This window comes from Manis javanica, chromosome 3 (assembly GCF_040802235.1).
Source record: "Manis javanica isolate MJ-LG chromosome 3, MJ_LKY, whole genome shotgun sequence".
NCBI lineage: Eukaryota > Metazoa > Chordata > Mammalia > Pholidota > Manidae > Manis > Manis javanica.
The window spans coordinates 113,734,168-113,754,962 of NC_133158.1; the positions used below are offsets into that span (position 1 = coordinate 113,734,168).

General features: G+C 41.2%; 1 protein-coding gene and 1 long non-coding RNA gene across 7 annotated transcripts in view; one reads left to right on the plus strand and one right to left on the minus strand.

Moving 5' to 3' along the window:
* The window catches only part of LOC140848434 (uncharacterized), a 110,374-nt gene that overhangs the window by 38,371 nt on the left and 51,208 nt on the right, over positions 1–20,795 (minus strand). The window lies entirely within an intron of this gene.
* The window catches only part of LSG1 (large 60S subunit nuclear export GTPase 1), a 43,147-nt gene continuing 34,001 nt past the window's right edge, over positions 11,650–20,795 (plus strand). For all 3 annotated transcript variants that reach the window (XR_012129273.1, XM_073231872.1, XM_073231873.1), the window contains exons 1-5: positions 11,650–11,808; positions 13,243–13,369; positions 17,596–17,716; positions 17,898–17,984; positions 19,313–19,399. Coding sequence is in view for 2 of the 3 variants with exons in the window: in XM_073231872.1 (XP_073087973.1) it covers positions 11,710–11,808; positions 13,243–13,369; positions 17,596–17,716; positions 17,898–17,984; positions 19,313–19,399 (521 nt within the window). In the remaining variant the exon portion in view is untranslated. The remainder of the gene's footprint in view (positions 11,809–13,242; positions 13,370–17,595; positions 17,717–17,897; positions 17,985–19,312; positions 19,400–20,795) is intronic.

A 20,795-nucleotide genomic window follows, 5' to 3' on the forward strand; every position in this document is an offset into this window, starting at 1 on the left:
GATGTAAGCTCCATCCCAACTCTGAGTTTACATGGATGTGGGCTCTGTAACAGCACCCTGTCTCCTCCAGTACCTGGTACAAATAGGTACTACTTAATTGTTGAATTAATGAATGACACACACATGTGAAGAAGAAGACAAAGTGGGTTAAATGCCCTGAGAAAGACCCAGGGTACTATGAGAAGCTGGAAGAAGGAAAGGTTCATTATGACTAGAAAAATCAGAAGAGGCTCCACTGAGGAGGTGATGTTTTCCAAGTAGGGACGAATTAAAGGGCTTTCTGGGTATAGAGGATAGTAAAGTCCACATGAAAACACCTGTACTTGTGCAGATGTGGATGGAGTTTAATGATTGTAGCAATGAAAGAGGGGTATTTCCTGAGTCTCTAGGGAAGGACTGGCCTTTTCATGGCTGACTGGCAAGAGGGCATCTTTAGATCAGAGCTGTAATACCCTACTCCTCAGCTGCATTAATGAGTTAATGGAGGGATAGCAGACATGGTGTTGGAAGGAGCTAGTTAGTACATCAGTAAGCCACTTAAGCCAAGGTTAATACTCCTGCTCCAGTTTCTTAATGAACTAGATAGTATGTGCTCCAAACCAAAATCTGTAGTAACACTGGAAGTTAACCTGTGCTAAGTGACCACAGGTCCTTAGCTAGCTGGTCCACAGTCTCAAAGTCTACACTCCACAAAAGTAGACATCATGTCCAAGCAGTTAACATTTCCAAATTGCTCAGAGGTCCAAGGGTCAGAAGAGTTTGGGGAGGAGGAGGAGGGACCACTGGGGGAGGTAAGGCTGGTCTCAGCCTCCCACCTTGGGCTTCATGTGGTGGCAGAGAAACCAACGAAGCATGGGGGTGGGGGGACTCCACTGGCAGGCCAGGCTTTTCAGAGGCAACCATGGTATCAGTCCCATACACACAGGCCCAAAGAGCTGTTCCTGTGGACTGGTCTCTGCCATGCTTGGACTACCTTCTTAAGAAGCTGGTTTTCAACCTTGGGAGAACAGAAAGGTTCTAGGCAAATGCAAGCACTCCATTGTGTGAGTGATGCTCGGTGCCTGTGCTCGAAGACCCAGGAGGAAGAGCAGGCTGTCTCCTGGAGCTTTGGGCCTGGGCCCACCTCACTTCATGGAGAAGCTGACCACCGCTCTTGAAAGCACAAGTGGCAGCCGAGGCTGTGGATGTTCAGCCAGGACAGCTGGCAGCAGTGTTGATGAGCCCACACCACAGATCTGAGACAGCCCACACACATCTGCCAGAACACACCACCAGCAAAGTCAGCTGGGAAACGCGCTGGACTGCATCAGGGGCAGACGGCACTTTTTTTTTAGTGACACCGCCCCATCTACTGGTGCCAGGCAGAAGTGCCGCGTGGTGACATGGTTTCTCAGAGAACCTGAGGAGCCAGTGGTTTAGTCAACACACCCAAGTCACAGCTGGAAAGAAACCTGGGCTCTCACTTGACATCTGAGAGTCAGCCTTTTAGCTCACAGAAAACTTTCAGGCTGGCTTTCTCCCACCTTAATTCTTGCATAATGTTCCTCCCTCTTGGGCTCCCTCCCCCAACATCCCACTGAATGAACGTTGGCTTCAGAGATGACAAATGACAAATCTGAAATCTTCAAAGTCATTCAACAAATATTTGTTGAGAGTACTGAGGATGGGATGTGTGCTGGGGATATTGTACTAAAGAAGACAGACAGGCCTCATGGGATTTATATCCTATGGGAGGCAAGACAATAAACTAATAAAATTATCAGACAGTGATAAGTCTCTGAAGAAAACAGCTGTATCAGGAGTGGAAGGTGGCTGGTCTAGACAGTGTGGCCAGCGAAGGTGTTCTCTAGGCAGAGACCTGGGTGAGGTGGAGCCAGCCAGGCAAAGGTACGGGGGGGGAGAACATTCTGTCCTGTACTGACCACCATGGTAGTCACTAGCCACATGGGGCTATTGAGCACTTGAAATGTAGTTGGTCCTAATTGAAATGTGATACAAGTGTGAAATATATACAAGATCTCAAATACTTAATAAGACAAAAAGAATGTAAAATATCTCAGTAATTTTATAATAATTAGATATCAAGTGATAATATTTTGGCTATGTTGCATTAAATAGAATATGTTATTAAAATTAATTGTGCCTGTGTCCTTTCATTCTTTTAATGTGGGCACTAGAACATTTACAACTATATATATGAACAGAATTGTGCTGGGCAAAGGGTACGGCTAATGTGAAGGTGTTAAGGTGGGAATGAGCTCAGCACATTCAAGGGCTCTCTGCAGACTTGTACATTAGTGTTAATTTAATCCAAGTTTATGGTAATTTGTATAGCAGCAATACACCTTCCATCCAGCCATCTTCAAATGTCCCACTGTGTGATCATCACCTCTGATTCTTCCAGCCCTCTTCCTTCCTAACTCTTAGCATATCCATTCTTTAACCTCCTCAAGACCTCCAGGATCTACAGCAGGCTTCCTCACATTCCTGGATCACACCCCTAAATCAGAATCTCTGCTTAATCTCCTTCATGATTGAACACATATAAAAATTTAGGATGCCCTGCCCTAGCCCACTTCATTTATCTCACTATTAAGTACTTCTAGCCTTTTATCCTTCCCTTCCTCCCCATCCAAGTCATTCCAGATGAGCAATGAGTCCACGATTTCTGTACACCACATCCACCCAGCAGAGCCCCAACCCTGGACCACTACCACAGTCCATATGCTGTGCTCCTTAGAGCTGGACAGCTAGGGAGAATCCTGAGTGGAATCCTAAAAATGGCTGAGTAGGATTAGCTATTCAGGTGGTGCTTTGATACATTCTCACTCCTCCTGTGGTAGGCAGAATAATGCCCCCTCCCCCAAAGATGCCTATGTCCTAATCCCAGAAACCTGTGTATATGTTATATTACGTGGTAAAGGGGAAGGACAATCACAGATCGATGTAAGGTTACTAACCAGCTGACCTTAAAATAGGGAGAGTACCCTGAATTATCCAGATGGGCCTAATGTAATCACCTGGGTCCTTCAAAGTGGAAGTGGGTATCTCAAAAACATCATGCTAAGTGAAAGAAGCCAGACACAGAAGGAGTTCATTTATATGAACTATCCAGAATAGGTGAATCCAAAATGACAGAACACAGATTGATGGTTGCCAAGGGCTGGAGGGAGACAGAAATGGGGAGCAGCTGCTTAATGAATATGGGGTCTCCTTTTGGGGTGATGAAAATGTTTTGGAACTAGATACAGGGTGTGGTTGCATAACATTGTGAATGTACTAAGTACTACTTAATTTTTCACTTTAAAGTGATTAATTTTATGTTATATACATTTCATCTCAGTTTTTTTTTAAGTGGAAGATGGAAGAAGAGAGAGCAGAATGATGTGATATGAGACGGACTCAACCCTCCCTTGCTGGTTTTGAAACTAGAGGGAAAGGCCACAAGCCAAAGAATTCAAACAGCCTCTAGAAGCTGGAAAGGTAAGGACAAATTCTCTCCTAGAACTTCCAAAAACAGACCCTATGACACCATGATTCTGGCCTTGTGAGACATGTACTGAACTTGTACCCTGCAGAATTGTACATTAGTGTTAATTTAATCCAAGTTTATGGTAATTTGTATAGCAGCAATACACCTCCCATCCAGCCATCTTTTCTCTCATTCCAATTCCATTTCCTCTCCCACTCCCTCAAGGAGAACCCTGAATCCTCACCACTTTTCCAAAGCTGTCTGCTCCCATCACAGTCAAGCACAGGGAGGACCTGGTGCTTCTTCAAGAGACTGAGCAGTTAGAGCTGTATAAGCTGTGTGCCAACTCTAACTAACCTGCTCACTCAGCCACATCTACACCCATGCCCACCTCCTTGCTCAAGCACCAGAAGTATCTCTTCCTGAACCTGTCCCCTCAGATCCATCCTTCACACTGTTTCCAAACCACAAACCTGACCTTGTAACTCTTCCCATTATAACCATCCAGTGGCTTCGCAGGTTATAGTCTCACCTTCTCAGTATAACACATGAGAATGCTCAGGTCTAGCACCTGCTTGCCTCTCCAGCCTCATTAATTACACCTGGCCTTGTAATTTCACCCTCAACAATGGAGCCTGTGCTTCTCACCACACTCATGAGACTATTTCTTGTCTTCCTGCCATTGCACATGTGATTCTGTCTGAACTGACCTGGAATGACCTCTTCCTGCCACTTCCCCTGGCTGATCCCTGCTCATTTTTAAAGAGCCAGCTCAGATACCATATTCTCCAGAAAAATGTCCTGGGCCTCCCTAACTCCTCCACCCTCCCTTGTGTGGATCTCTACCTCTGTACTTGGCTTCTTGTAATATTATTGTCTTTAACTCTCTGCCTCTGTCTCTAGGCTGTGAGCTCCTTGAGGGCAATGACTATAGTTGATTTTTGAACAGCACAGGTTTAAAAATACATGGGTCCACTTATATGCAGATTTTTTTCAATAAATATATTAGAAAATTTGGGGATAATCTCAAATAGCAATTCGAAAATACTTGTAGATGAATCATGTAGCTTCACAATATCAAAATACTTAAGAAAAAGCTAGGTATGTCATGATGCATAAAATAAATGTAGACACTACTCTATTTAATCATTTACTACCATAAAATATATCAAATCTACTGTAAAAAATACAAATGTATCAAAACTTATGCACAAAGACTTACAGACCCTACACAACGCCATTTGTAGTTGAGAGAAATGTAAACAATACACACTACATACAAAATATGTGTTAATAGACTGTTTACATTATTGTTTAGGCTTGCGGTCAACAGTAGGCTATTGGTAGTTAAGTTTTGGGGGATCAAAAGTTACATGTAGAGCTTTGTGCAAGGAATTGGTGCTCCTAACCCCTGTGCTGTTCAACAGTCAACTACATATTTAATTAATCTTCTGTCTGCAGTTCCTAGCATAATGCTTGCCACCAAGTCAATATTCAATAAGTGTTTGGGGAATGAACATTAACCATGTGTTTATTTTCACAGCATCAGACTATCATAAGCACAGACTGCCAAACCGGAAGGGCCCTTTGGAACAATTTAGTCCATGCCCTCTGGTTTTACAGATAAGAAAATTGGGGCCCTGAGAGTGCAGTGACATGGCCCTACAGTTATTTAGAGGCCAAACCAAGATTAGGACCCATGTGGCCAGAATCTCAACTCAGAGCACTTTTCTGCAGGTAAACATAAAGCCAGGCACTTTTAAACACATAAATGTGTAGAACACATGTCCTGTTCTCTCTCCCTTTCTATGAAGGTCTATGTTTGGAGCTCATGGGCTTATTTGGTGGACTGGGCAGAAGCAGGCCTCATCAACCAAACACACCTCTACCTGTGACCAAACTGAGCTGCCACTCACTAGCCCCTTAATAAAAAGTCCCGTTATTGGCTCTTACTGCCACCAAGAGGTTAGAGTCAAACATGGCTGTCATGGGATCTACATCGTGAGACTTCCAATCTCCCTAGTGAGAGGTCCATGGGGGTCTGTAAGAGTCTGGTGGCCCGTTGACTTTGTCTGCTTTGCCCAGTGACCCTTGAACTCTCCCTAAACAATGAGAGTTATAGCAGTTCTTACTTCTCAGGAAATAGTATAAAGGAGTACCTGTGAAATTAAATGTATATGGTAAATACTGAAGATATTCATATTGAGAGCAGAGAGAATATTATGCAACCTGTGTTTTAGTTTGTTTCTTGCGTTTGAACTTCTCTCTGAGCATGTAGTCCAGCACACCTTTAGCAGGACTATGCAAATGAGATGGCTCCTCCGGTCACAAATATTAGTGGTACTGGCCCCGCCCAACTAGGTGCTGGGGAAACAGATGCATGTGGTCTCACATTTAAGGAGGTTGTAATCCAGTACTCACTGATTCAGAGAGGACTCAAGGTACTTTTGGTATGCTGCTGTAGAGGATGAAACATAGGTGCAAATAAGCTTGCTCTGAGGTAGTGAAGGCTGAGCTTAACACAAAGCACTTTGGGGGCTCAGAGGGAAAAACAACTCCTAGCCAAACAGTGGAGAGCAGGGATCTCATCGAGGAGGGAGGGGACTCCAGGTTTCACTGAAGGACAGGCAGGTTGCTGTGGACAGAGACAGGAGTAGGAAGTCCAGAAGGAGGAATGGTTTGTGCAGATGGTCATTAGTGTTGAGTGCTAAACAGCTGGTCCTGAGGCAGGACACTCAAGCATACTGAGCATCTGCCATGTGTCAGACACTGCTCTAAGTACTTCAGATCCATCCAGATATTTCATCCCCATAAGAATGTTGTGAGGTCCATGCTAGTCTCTTTTACAGAGGGAAAAGACTGAAGCTTGGAAGAGTTAAGAAACTTGCCCAAGCTCTCTAAAGCCTATGTCGTTTGTGTTTAAGTCAGGTCAGGGCCTGACTCCAGAGGGCCTTGAATGGCAGGTGGAGGTGTGTCCCAAGCTGTAGTGAGTCACTGGAGGCATTTGAGCAGGGATGTACTGTTATCAGAGTAAGAGCTCAGACACCCACGTCCTGCCTTGATGCACTGAGGGTCCCAGAGCAAGATGCTTCCCCTCTCTGGGCCCTCACTGCAGTTGTTAGTAGAAAATTTCCCTTCTGGTTCCAAGATCGTGGGAGGCTATATTTGTTTCCTAGGGTGGCCATAACAAATTGCTATAAACAGGGTGACTTAAAACAACAGGAATTTCTTCTCTCACAGTTCTGGAGGCCAGAAGAAAGAAGCATCCTTCCTTGCTTCTTCCTAGCTTTTGGCAGCTGGCAATCCTCAGCAGTCCTTATTTTATAGTTATATCACTCTAATCTCTGCCTCTGTCCTGACATGACGTTCTCCCCATGTCTTCTCTGTGTGTGTTTAAATGTGTATCTTCTCATAAGGACTCCTATCATTGCATTAGGGCGCACTCTATTCCAGTATGACCTCATCTTCACTTGATTACATCTGTAAAGACCCTACTTCCAAATAAGGTCACATCCACAGGTATAAGGGGTTAGGGCTGGAATTCATCCTTTTTTTGAGAGACACTATTTAACTCAAAGCAGAAGCCATGACAGTAAACTGCAGGACTGAGAGGGGAACAAAAGATAAGTCAGCTGTCTACAAATGCTGGAGATCACCCTGTGGCCCAAAGCCCCCAGAAATGTGCTCACCAAGCCCCACGCTTGCCATGAAGCCCCTCCTTTCATGGACTACTTGCTTGGAAGCTTTCCACCCAGACAGGACCCAGTGAGAAGTGCAAAGGCATGAGCAGCAAGTCAAGAGAAGTGACACCATGAGCTTGACAAGTGAGCTTTCTCAAAGGTGCTGCCAGAGTCCAGAGCCAGCCTGGTTTGTCTCCTCCAAAGGTGGAGGGGTAGAAATCACTACTCCTGCACAGTTAGCTTTAAAACAGAAACCTTGGGTCTTAATATTTCCATTTGCAATAATATTTGCAATTAATGATGACTGAATTTGTTGAATGGTGGTTCACAGTGATTTCAATCCTCACATGACAAAGAGGGTAGGAAGTAGTCTTCTCCCTGAGTTACATGGTGAAGGCATTGCCCTGCTATTGCCAGCCTAACCACCCTTTCTGATACCATCCTTGTTGCCCTGTCATTTCAGATACAGAAGTATAACAAAGGGTAGCATGAAGAGGAAGGGACCCTCACAGGGTAAGAAGTCTATTAAGCAACTTAGTAGTCATCCATTCCAACACCCACTTTGAAGCATAAACCTGCTTTAGAACATCCTGACATTTGGTTGTCTAGCCTTTGCTTGAACACTCCCAGCAGCAGGGAGCTCACTACCTTCCAAAGCTTCCGTGCCATTTTGAACTACTCTGATTGTAAGAAGGCTCCAAAAAAACTCAACCTAAAATTGGGACTCGGTAGTTTCTATCCATTTGTTCTAGTTCCACTTGCCTTGAGTCTACTCAGAGCAATCTTCTCTCCTTTCCCAGTAACAGTCCTTTGCATAAATAGAAATGGCCCCCATATGCCCGTGGAGTCACCTCTCCTGCGCCGCCTGGTCACACTCCCTTCATCTTTTCCACCTTCCCTTACCATTTAAATTGACATGTTAACTTATTAATGTATTTATTAGAGTGATTAAAGGGGAGGGATCATGTTTAGAGACAAAAAGTAAAATCCCCCTGATCAGAAGGCCCTCCTGGTGGAGTAAGATCTAACTGGTGGTATAGTTCATTACTCCACTGCTGACCTGAGCTATTTAACCTTGGATGAGACCCTCTGTCAGGCTGATCACCACAAAAAGTTAGCTAAGAGGGGGAGGAATTTTGTCCAGTACTGAATCCCCAGAGCCTATTCATGACTGACTGAATGAATAAATGAATGAATGAGAGAAACCTGGCACTTTCTAGCTGAAGATTTTCAAGTTGGTGATTAATTCTACTTCTAGCCTCCTTTATTTCACTTTGCTTAACTTTATGGGTCCTTTCTCACTTGACTTTTGTGGGAAAAAACAATTGCAAACTCATTTGTGAATAAAAGACCCTGATTATTCTACCTACACCTACAAGAGTTGGGAAACAAGTCACAGATTCAAATACAGTACACATAGGACCTTGTAGCTTGTATCACTAAAGTAAGAGGTCTTTTATGTTTTCCATTGCATACGCAATGACTTGCACAAGCAGGCAATCAGTGTGATTGAAGTGATTCAAATTAATCATTTATAATAAACACAAATAAAGGGCTGCTGAATTATTAAAACTCACTCACGTGAGAATCCATCTGTTTTCAATAGGGATAGATTGAGAATGGCAGATACTTGAAGGGAGTTTCCCCACTGATTCAGTGGGAAAACTCTACAGAGACTGTCAGACTTCTGTTTTCACAGCTCTCAGCCTTATGCAAACAATATTATCTTTGTGGAAGAAGATGGTACAGAGAATGGGAGAGAAGGAGGAGCAGGGTGTAAGCTTGCCTTGTAACAATTTTTCTGTTACTGGCACATTTTTGGCCAACTAGTAAAAAGACAAAAGAGAAACCCACCCACTCACCCCTTTTCCTCTCCAGACAGTTGTGGAGCCCAGAGGCACAGCAGTGTGTAGAGAGAGCAGAGAGGTAACTCTAAGTTTCGTTCCTGAGTGTGGGCTTCAGGGCTTGCAACTATATTTGTTTAGTCATAGTAAATCAAGTATTATGCAACATCACAAATGAGGAACAGTCTCTGTGCTGCTCTTTGAAAGCTGGATATGAATCAAAATCAACACACCCTCTGCCAGGGTTCAACTGTTCAGAGAATCCTGGCTTCAACAAAAGGGCTCAGCTGTGTGGGGAATTGGGAGGATCTGATCAGTCTTCCTGACATAAGCTGGTGAATGAGCACTTCCACTGTTGTGACAAAATGAGGAGAGGACTTTGGCTGGGTTGTGTTGTTCCAGGAAGTGTGTGGGTGCAATGGCTTCTACAGTTGGGGGGCAGAACCTGGGCTGATTGATCTGTGCAACCCCCTCACTTGGGAAGCAGCCAGTACCTTGCTGCAGTCTTCACTCCCCACCATTATCACTATCCCTCAATCTCACTTTTTCCTCCAAATCTGGATCCCATGCTTTGATCTCATCATCACCTCAATTCCCTTTTGTCTTGCCCATCTCAATGAACTAGCCTTATAATCCCTCAACATGGACCAATTATACGTGTGGATTCTCACCTGTATTTTTCAGCTGTGAAAACTGGTGTCCCACAAACTACTGGACAATGATCTTGCAGCACTATCAGATTTGCTATCTCTGCAGGACAGAGATTATTATTATCCCCATTAAGATGAGAAAACTTGAGGTTTAGTTCTTTTTTGATGGTAGATTTAAGGAATGCCTTAGGGGGAACATTAGAATCATTTATGCCCTATTTGTCAGCTAAGATAAGTTGCTATTTTAATCCTACAATGTTGGGGTCCTTTTTGACTCCTCACCAGTTTTGACTTAATTATCAAGGCTTGATTTGGTCAGGATATTTTGGAGTCCATGAGAAGAATGGCAGTAGAAACCCAAAGTGCTTGCTTTTTCTAAATCTCTAGAGGTGACACAATCTGGAACAGAAAACAAGGGTGAAGTTCCACGTTACTGCTTGAGCTCTAGGATAAGATGGCAGGTGTCTTTATATCATCTGTTGTTGCTGTCATGAGAATGTAAAATCCATTTAATCTAACTTTATGAGTGAGTTTTATCTTTAACCACTCAGCCAAGAGAATGCCAGGAACTGTCTGCTTATTCTCTTCCATAGGTCTTTTCCATATCTTACTTCTGGAGATTATGTTCAAGTTTTTAAGATATACTATTTCTAAGTTGGGAAATGGGAGAAACTGTGTTCTGATGCAATCCTTGGCAGGTCTATGAGCACTGCCCTCCCAAAGGTTCCCCAGCTACTACACTGCTTGTCAGCAATCCCTTGGGTATTTCCTAACGTTCACTCCAATTCAGTAAGAGTCAGCAGTGAGGTGTAGCACACAATAGGCTTGGCAGAGAATCCAGAGATGGGTGGTGTATGGTCTCAGCTCTGCATGCCCTAACTTTACTTTTAGCCAGTCCACTTGAGTGCCTTCATCTGCACCAGAGGGAGTGGACTTCTGGTACTCAAAGTGTGGCCTGTGGACCAGACCAGCAGCATGGGCATTACCTGCAAGCTTGTTAGAAGTAGTGTCCCTGGCCCCACTCCAGACCTTATTAGTCAGAATTCGCAAATGAGATTTCCAGGAGGATCCATATGCATATTAAAGTTTGAGAAGCACTGGGTTCTAAAATACGTACCAACAAACCTCATTCTCCCTGTTCTGCAGGAACTTGAGTTTGACTCCTGACATAACGCACATTCCATTCTATGACTTGGGCAAACTGATTTCTCTCTGAGAATAGTTAACACTGAGGTGGTTCTCCGCGTTACTGACATGTAGGTAAAACGCCCAGAACCCACATAACTCTAACCCAAATTTTTATATTCCCATTATAATTAGGCACAAAAGCCCAGCCGTAAGGGTGGAGCCAGATGTTAACACTTTAGTTGTAGGAAATTTTAAATAACAATTCTAAGTGCAACTTATAAACCTTTTTAAAAAAAATCTTTGGAATAAAGCATTTAAGTCAGATCTTGTTGGCTTTCCATGCAAACTTGTCAAGCTCTGCAAACATTATTCATCCTTCCATTCAGAAGCACCATCCAGACAGGGACTACTCTCACGGTTTCGCAAATCGAGAAAACTTAAGTACACAAAAAGCTATTTAATTGCTGGGCTTGACCGCGCCTTGGGACGCTGGCGGAGAACTAGCGCCACCTCGCGTGGCAGAAATATACTTTACCCGATTATACTTTTTCCTCGGGACGAAAACAGCCGAGAGGCGGGGGCTACTACAGAGAATACAATCAGTCTTTTCCATCGCTTTCAGTTCCTCGCCGGACGCTAAGGACAGATGCACAAATCTGGAAGCTACCATTCTTTTGATTATCAGTCTACCAAATATGAGAGAATCACAGAGATATCCATAGAAAACTAAGTTCTCAGGCCATTTTTACATTTATTTTCTATAATACTGGCAAATGCGAGATATATAAAGGCACTTTGGTTCAGGTTATTCCATTTATCTTTAACTCGTGTCTTCATTTCTTGGGCTCGCTCAAACGTCACTTCCGGGGATCCAGTCTTGAATACCGGAAAACGTGCGGTCTCAGTGTAGAACGTTCGTGCGATCGTGTGTGGCAATGGGCCGGAGGAAAGCTACAGGGAGTGGGTCCCTGGGTCGGGCCCTTATCCGCCATCAGACTCAGCGGAACCGTAGTCACGGGCACACCGACTCCTGGGTAAGACTGACATCGCCATCTTTCTCAGCTTTTCTGTGTAGTTATGCGAATCTGAATGCTTCGAAACCTGGGGTCAAAGCTCATGGAGAAATTTTCCGGAGAAATTGACGCCTAAATAGTGTTTGCAGGATGAGTAAGGCTAAGTTGCAGGATGAGTATGGCCACACAGATAGGTAGGTCCTCTTTTTAGCCAGGCATGGGCACAGAAGTGGAGGCTTGAGGGCATGTGATGATAAGGCTGAAGTGAGATCTTGAAGGGTCTTGAACGTCCAGGTAATAACTTGTAAGCCACGGGAGCGTTTGAGTAGGAAATTTGTTCGAAGAATTGACCCTTCAACAGCGGCTGGTTACTACTAGAAAAATAAAAATAAATCTCTGCTTCATCCTTATTCCCTAATGGTTTCGTTCCAAGATGAGCAATTCATCTGCAAAATGTGTCGGGTCCGCCTGATACATCCCTGGCCCTAGGGATGATCATAGTTTTACTTGTTTTTGCTATTTTGGCCACTCATAACCCTACGTGCTTGACTCACTAAGATCTCAGTATCAGTCTGTGTTAAAGTCAAAGATGTCCCTGGTGCTGTGAGCCAGTATCACACCACCTGATTTCCATCTATATAATAAGCAGAGCAGACAGTTGCATCTATATTCAAAAGAACACAGTTACTCTCTGGATATGAAGTTACTGATAACTTTATTTGATTTTTAAGCAACTTGCTATTAATGTAGCCTTTAGGAGGTGGTGGGAAGATTGCATACAAATTCTAAAGAACTGGATTCTAATCCTTACTCTGATTTTTCTGTTTCCCTGGCCTTGGGAAAACCACCTCATCTTTTAACCTTCAGTTTTCTTATTTATTTGTACCTGTATTGAGTATGTAGCTAGAATGGTGTTCATCAAACTCTGGTTTGTGTCTGGATATCAGTTAAGTAGGTGACATCATCTAGTTTCAATAGAATTCAAAATACCATAGAGTATATTACAAAGCAAGGTAAGGTAATTTTCAGGATTCTTTTGCTTCTATTTTATTGTACTGAATGGTACACATTCTTTTCACTATGTGTATCACAGCATTTGGGTCACTATGTAAAATGTATTTCTTATTCTGGATCTCCATCAAAAATTTTTGGCTATGGCTGAACCTGGGGAGTCTGGGTTCAAATTCTTACTCTACCAATTATTAGCTGCAACTGAGGAAAGTTATTTTATCTATTTAAGCTTGTTTCCTCATCAGTAAAATAGAAATATAATAAAATTTGCTTCAAAAAAGTTTCAAAAATTAAGTGAAATAATGAGTGGTATGTCACAAACTATTGTTAGTATGGACTCTAAAGGGACTGACACCACTCTCAAGGCCACAGAATAGTTCCTTGGGAGTGTAGAGTTTGAGTGTTCAACAGCAGCTGTATTATTACCCAGTGTTTTATTCATAGTTGCACACAAGTGAACTCAATGATGGCTATGACTGGGGTCGTCTTAATCTTCAGTCGGTGACTGAACAGAGCTCCCTTGATGACTTCCTGGCAACTGCAGAACTTGCAGGAACAGAGTTTATAGCTGGTAAGTCATCTGTCACTGTGTGTATATGATACCTGTAACATTTCTATCTTTGCTGATTAGATACAAAAACACTTGGAAGTGTTTTTCCGACCTGACTATACTCATAAACAAGCTGTCTTTAACCCAAAGGCAGATATCCCAGAAGCAGTGTGGGAAGATCCAGTTGAATTCAAGTTGTGAGGTACAAAATGTGCCAGTTCTAAATTCAACTCTAAAAAACATTTCAGGTTATATATCATCTTATCAAGCTCAAGAAACTCACTCAGAGGAAAAAGACCAGTTAACATTATGGTAGACCACACCAGAGTTTTCCAGAAAGTTTTCCAGTACCACTGTTAGAAACAAAATCCTGGGCATGCTGCTGTTACTTAGGCAGTTTGAATTGTATGTTAAAGCATTTGACAACACATTAGAATGAATTTTTCCATGCATGTAATTTGTTTTAGTCACTGCTCTCCTTCGTTGTTGTTGTTGTTTTAATGTGTCCTTCTAGGCCCTTAGAAAAGTACCGGCACAGAGGTAGCATTATGAACTATTATTTCTATTACACTTAGTATTATACTTAGTTTAGCAAATTCATTAAATTTTACTTAGTTTAGCAAATTCATTCATATGTTCAAAAAACTTTTATTGAGCCCCAGGCACTCTCAGGCATTTTATTACCTATAGAGAGAGTACAGTGTTGAGTAAGATAGATTTTGTTTCTGCAAAATGTTCTTTCAAGTGCTATGAGAGAAGTCTGTAGCAGACAGTGACATTGCAAAAGATGCAGTCAGTATTCATTTCCCTGTGAAGGAAGACTTAAGGGCCAGTCAGAGAAAGCTTCACCCTGGGGCTGAGTCTCAGAAGATGAGTAGATGTTAAGGACAGGTAAGATGACACAGGACATCATACATGGGCAAGCAGAGGACCGAAGCTAAGATGTGAGCAGTGGCTTACTTTGTTCAGAAAATGGTTAGAGGTTTGGCCTCACTGGTTTTTAAAGAATGCATGGACAGGATGTGATGAGCAAACACAGGGGAAATGGGCAAGGGCCAGATCCTGAAGAGAATAAGGGCTTTAGAGGACTCTTTAGAGCGGTTTAAGCAAGCATAAAACATTTCAGATTTCATTTTTTGAAAGATCGTTGATGGATTGTGAGGAAGAATGACCAGTTAGGAGACTTGCTTTAGTCCAGAAAGAGAAACAGGCCAAACTGAAATAGTAGCAAGAGTAGAGACAAGAACAGGAACAGGATTGTTAAGCAGGTAGAATAAACCAGACTTTGTAGATGGGGTGGAGTAACTGAAGAAGAGTGAGGAGTGTTAGAGCTGTGATTGGAGGCAAGAGAAAAGGGGAGTGGAACAAGTAAGTAGTAGGAGGTAAGAAAATAGAGTTAATGAGCATGTCATATTCCTTTGCAATATTTGGCTATAGCAGGGAAAGAGGGGTGTATGTGTAAGATCAGAGTTAATATTAGCATGTGCATAGGTTGTAGGGTGAGAGCCAGTAGAGAGGGAGAAGTTGAAAATACATGGTCAGTATCTGTTAAAAATTTAAAGCACATATCCCATGACCCAGCATTTCCACTTTTCAGTATGTGTGTTAAGGTGGTGATTCTCAAATTTTAGTGAGCGTCAGAATTACCTAGAAAACTGGTTACACAGATTCCTGGACCCCTCCTCTTAAGATTCAGTAGTATAGTTTGAGCCTGAGCATTTGCATTTCTAACAGGTCCTCAGATGCTGCTGTATTTTAACAGGGAACCCTTGGAAATAATCTGAATGTTCAGTAGGTGGGAAAATGGCTAAATTGTGGTATAGACATGCTATGGAATACTATGCAGCAGTTAAAAAAATGAGGTAAATTTCAGCATACTAATGTGAAGGATCTCCAAGACCTATTATCAAATAAAGAGACCAAGTTGCAGAATAATGCATATAATATAAACCATTTGCATTTTTAAAAAATCTAACCAATCCATATATGTGTGTGTATATTAGAAAAAAAACTTGGAAGGCTACATTTTTCATCTGTAACCTCAAGGATACGGAACTGAGATTGCAGTGGTGGGGGAAAAGGTTGGGGGTTGGTCAGAGAGAATGTTTGCTTTACTTACTGTGTTGCTAAAGTTTTTACAAGGAAAGTTTATTGTGTAAATAAAAGTTAATTTTCAAAAACATGAAAGAAAATAGAGATTAATGAGGAAATGGAATGACATTTGAATCTGGAAGGAGATGGGAATAGAATGGGATCAAAAATGGAATTGGAGAGATTAACTTTATATACAAGGAACACAGCTTTCTCTGAGGCTGAAAGGAAGCTGAAGGTGGATGCACACATTGACACTAGATGAAAGGTTGAGAGTGTGCATGTCTAATTTCAGTTTTTCTTTCACTAAGGTAAAAGGTCATCTTCTGAAAGGAAATGGTCAGAGAAGAACAGTAGGGGATTTAAGAAGGGTAGTTACAATTTAGAGAATGGGAGTAATAAATCCAGAGAGGATTTTCTTCCCTTTGTGAGAAATCCTAGGGTCTTAGCTGACATTGAGCCTATAAATTTATAATGGTAGCATGATACTGTGATACAATATGAAATACTTGTTCTTCTTCCTGAGTTCCTGACATAGAAATTTCTAAGACCTTTGGAATCTCTGGAGTGATAAGAGTGTCTTTTTAGATGCTAATGAGGTCATTGGTGGTTGGGGGTGTCCCACAGATAGTTTTAGAATGGGAATGTTCCCCAGACAGGCCTAGGCCGAGAAAGTTTCAACTTTTCAGCACTGTCTCTGGGGAGAGGAGAGGGATTAAGTTAATCACTAATGGCCAGTGACTTAATCAAGCATGCCTATATAATGAAATCTCCACAAACCTTTAAAAAATCCATTAAAATTCCTAATTAAAATCTCTTCTCTTCCTTTCTCTTAATAATGTAGAGGTGATAGAATTTTGTCTCAGTTCTCTGTGGTCTGCTAACATTTACAACAACATGGATGGATCTGTAGGGTATTATGCTCAGTGAAATAAGCCAGGTGGAGAAAGACAAGTATGAAATTTCTCTCATTGGTGGAGTATAACAACAAAGCAAAACTGAAGGAATGAAACAGCAACAGACTCACAGACTCCAAGAAGGGACTAGCAGTTACCAAAGGGGAGGGGTTGGAGAGGGTGGGTGGGGAGGGAGGGAGAAGGGGATTAAGGAGCATTATGATTATTAGTACACATAATGTATGGGGGAACACGGGGAAGGCAGTATAGCCTGGAGAAGACAAGTAGTGACTCTATACCATCTTACTATGTTGATGGATAGTGACTGCAATGGGGTGTGGGGGAGATCTGATAATATGGGTGAAAGTTGTAACCACAGTGTTGCCTATGTGAAACTTTCAAAAGATTGTATATCAATGATACCTTAATAAAAAAATATTGTGTATATGTACCACAGCTTCTTCATCTGTTCATCTATTGATGGACACTTAGGTTGCTTCCATATCTTGGCTATTGTAAATAGTGCTGTGATAAACATGGGACAGAGATTCTTAACCTGGACCTCAAGTTACAGCTATGTGTGAACCCTGGAATTGCATGCAAAATTGCACATGTATGTGTGCACATTTGTGCATTTTGGGGTGGGTTGATGGTCCATGTTTTTTAAGTAGAAATAATTTGTAGGACATCCAGTTGGTGTGTGGATAGTTAGAGAACTGTTTGTTGGTGTGGGAGGAGCCATACATTGTATTCAGAAGTGTTGGTAGTGAAAACAGTTCAGATAGGTGGCTGGCTTTTCAGATGCTTATCTCATATAGAAATTATAGCAGTGTAGTAAGTAGTTCATCAGTCCCAACTAGAGTGAATCTCTTTGCTGTATCTTTTCTTTCCCATGCACTCCCATTGGCTTACAGTTATTCTCCATATGAAGAATGAGGAGACTGATTGCATGGAATCTTTACAATTGTTTCCCACTTTGTTTCTATGAAATGCATTCAGCATACAGACTTATATAAAATGAGTACTTGAAAAAATGGTTGACTTTTGGAAAATTTTATAAAGATTTTTCTTTCTTTCATTTTTTTTTTTGGTAGAAAACTTAATTTGAAAATTATAATTTAGCCAAGGCTAGCAGCATCTAACTCAAGAAAAACTTAAATTCTGTTTTAGGTGTTCATATTTTAAGTTTTCCAAGTAATGACCAGTGTTCAATATCTGTAGTGCCACTTAAGTAACAGTACTTTTCTTTTCTATAAACAGAAAAACTTAATATCAGGTTTGTTCTTCCTGAGACTAGAACTGGCCTACTGTCTTTTGAGGAGAGCCAGAGAGTTAAGAAACTCCATGAAGAAAATAAACAGTTCTTGAGTATACCAAGGAGGTGAGTTGAAAAAGAATTTAGGACATTTCAAGGCCTAACAAAGCCACTGAGCATAAAAATTTTAATTTGGTGTTCCCTTTTATCATGCTTCTTTTTCTCAGCTGCCATTATTAAATCCAAATCTCCTATTTTATTTTTTTTTAATTCATGGAGCGTTTTTTTTCCTTCATGATTGTTTCAGACCAAAGTGGGACCAAAAAACTAGCCCAGAAGAACTCAAACAGTCAGAGAAAGATAACTTTCTAGAATGGAGACGACAGCTTGTCCGGTGAGTGTTTGAAGGTTTGCCTTGGAATTCTGAGTCATGCATTTTGGTGTACTTGTGTTGCTGTTTGCATTTGAAGACTTGACTCTTTTAAAAAGGAAATGGTAGATTTCCTATACGTGCATATTCTGTGCACAGACAGTGTTACTTGGTTCACATACATCTTTGCACAAAGAGGGTGGATTGGTTATTCTGCTCTTTTCCTGGCCTTCTTTCCTTTCCATACCTTCTCTAGCTGTTAGTCACCTTGGAGCTGATTACTGCTCTCTTGAACTTTATTCCAGAAAGAGATATGTGGGCAAAATGTTATTTTGTGTGGTAGATAAACTTCTGCAGCTTACATAGATAAGTATAAAATTTGAATTTGATTTTCATATTGACTGAGCAGAAAGTATAAACATAATTTGATGGTTAATATTTGTGTGCTTTTTTTTTTTTTTTGAGAGGGCATCTCTCATATTTATTGATCAAATGGTTGTTAACAACAATAAAATTCTGTATAGGGGAGTCAATGCTCAATGCACAATCATTAATCCATCTCAAGCCTAATTCTCATCAGTCTCCAATCTTCTGAAGCATAACGAACAAGTTCTTACATGGTGAACAAATTCTTACATAGTGAATAAGTTCTTACATGGTGAACAGTACAAGGGCAGTCATCACAGAAACATTCGGTTTTGATCACGCATTATGAACTATAAACAATCAGGTCAAATATGAATATTCGTTTGATTTTTATACTTGATTTATATGTGGATCCCACATTTCTCCCTTTATTATTATTATTATTTTTATTTTTAATAAAATGCTGAAGTGGTAGGTAGATGCAAGATAAAGGTAGAAAACATAGTTTAGTGTTGTAAGAGAGCAATTGTAGATGATCAGGTGTGTGCCTGTAGACTATGTGTTAATCCAAGCTAGACAAGGGCATTAAAACATCCACGGATGCAGAAGATTTCTCTCAAAACAGGGGGGGTGAGGTTCTAAGCTTCACCACTGTTGATCCCCAGTTTCTCACCTGATGGCCCCCCTGCGACTGTGCCTGTCTTACGTTGTTCCTCCCTTGAGGAATCTTACCCGTCTCTGGCTAACCAGTCATCTTCCGGGGCCTTACAGGGAGATGTAAAGTTGGTAAGTGAGAGAGAAGCCATATTGTTTGAAAAGGTTAGCTTTTTACTTCTTTGCAGATTTATGCCCTGTGGCTTCTATGCCCGGCATTTGTCTTGAGGTATCTTTGTGTGCTTATTTTTTAACAGAATGAATTTGAGTTTATGCCCCTTGAAACCTTATTATAATCTGGTAAAGGTATAACCTTTTCTTTCTAAAGCCAGACTAGAAGAGGAACAAAAATTGATATTGACTCCATTTGAAAGAAATTTGGACTTTTGGCGCCAGCTCTGGAGAGTGATTGAGAGAAGGTAATTACCATTCATTTTCTTTTTGTATAATGAAGACATTATAGTGGTGGTGTTAGATTTGAATATTAATATCTGCTGTAGGCCAAGGTATAGGGCAGGAGAGGGAGGTACTCGGTGATGAAGCTATGGAAAGGGCTATTGAGAATTATTATAAAAACTGAAAGTGTGATGTTATTATTTCCTTTTAAAATAAAGATTTTTTATTAAATGAACACATTGACAAGCATGTAAGAATGATGAACATTTTCTGTAACATAAGTCCTGAAGAACCTATAGTTATTTCAGCAAATGTATATTGAATTCCTAGTGGTAATGTGGAAAATACGGGTATGGAAAGGGGTGGGTGTCTGTCTGCAAAGAGCAAATATATTACAGGAGGAGGCCAAGCAAAGTGTCAGGCACCCTGGGCATGCAGACTAATGAAATGCAATCCTGGCACTCATGTCTCAATATCTAGTAAATATAAAGCAATATGGGTCCTACTGTGTTGCAGGTAGCAAGGCAGTGGGCCAGGTTATAGCAGAGCAAGGAGCAGTTGATAAGGATTGGGGGAAATCAAGAGGTATTGTTTTAATTGGGCTTTAATTCTCTAAGAAGAAAATCATTTTGATAAATTAAGAATGGGAGACTTCAGTCTTTTCCTTGTCCTGATTGTTAAAGGTTAATGAATCTACTATCTTCAGCCTCACCTCTTTGTTTTAGTTAAAAGGATTTTGTTTTCCTCAAAAAATTTCTGAATTACTTTCAAAGATTTCATAAATGAACCTTGTATTTGAAATGATGCTTTTTAACAAGGAACCTTCAGGTTGGTATTTCGTTTGGTTTTGAGTTTGAGTTTTTTTGGTTTTGTTTTGAAATCCATAAAATATAACCAATAAGAACATTAGGAAACAGGATGCTTCAACTGGGATTCTCAGAGAATATTAGCACAGTTAGCATTATGACTTTGGATTAAACTTGTAAAAGTCACTTACACTTCTTTTTTGGATGATAAAAGTTTTCTAGGATTAGATGATAATGGTTGTACACCTTTGTAAATATACTAAGAACTATTGATTGCATACTTTTAAAAGGTGAATTTATATGTTCCGTGAATTATATCTCAATTCTTTAAAAAGTTACACACACATGCGTCTCCCATCCTGCTCCCTCAGTGGCAGAGAGAGGCTATTGGGCTAGGATGTGAAAAGGTCAAAGTAGCAAGGTAAATCTCTCAGCCTGAAAAAAGTAGAAGTTTGCTGCTGATTCTCAGGCTCTGTGCAGGCCCCTTTGACTCAGTTAGGCTTGAATTGGGCTTGGGAAGATCTGGTATGATTCTCCTGAGCAGAGTTGATCTCTCCCTCAATGCCCCATTAGCAGTGGAGGGTGTTTTGCTGAAAATGCCTGTTTTCTTATT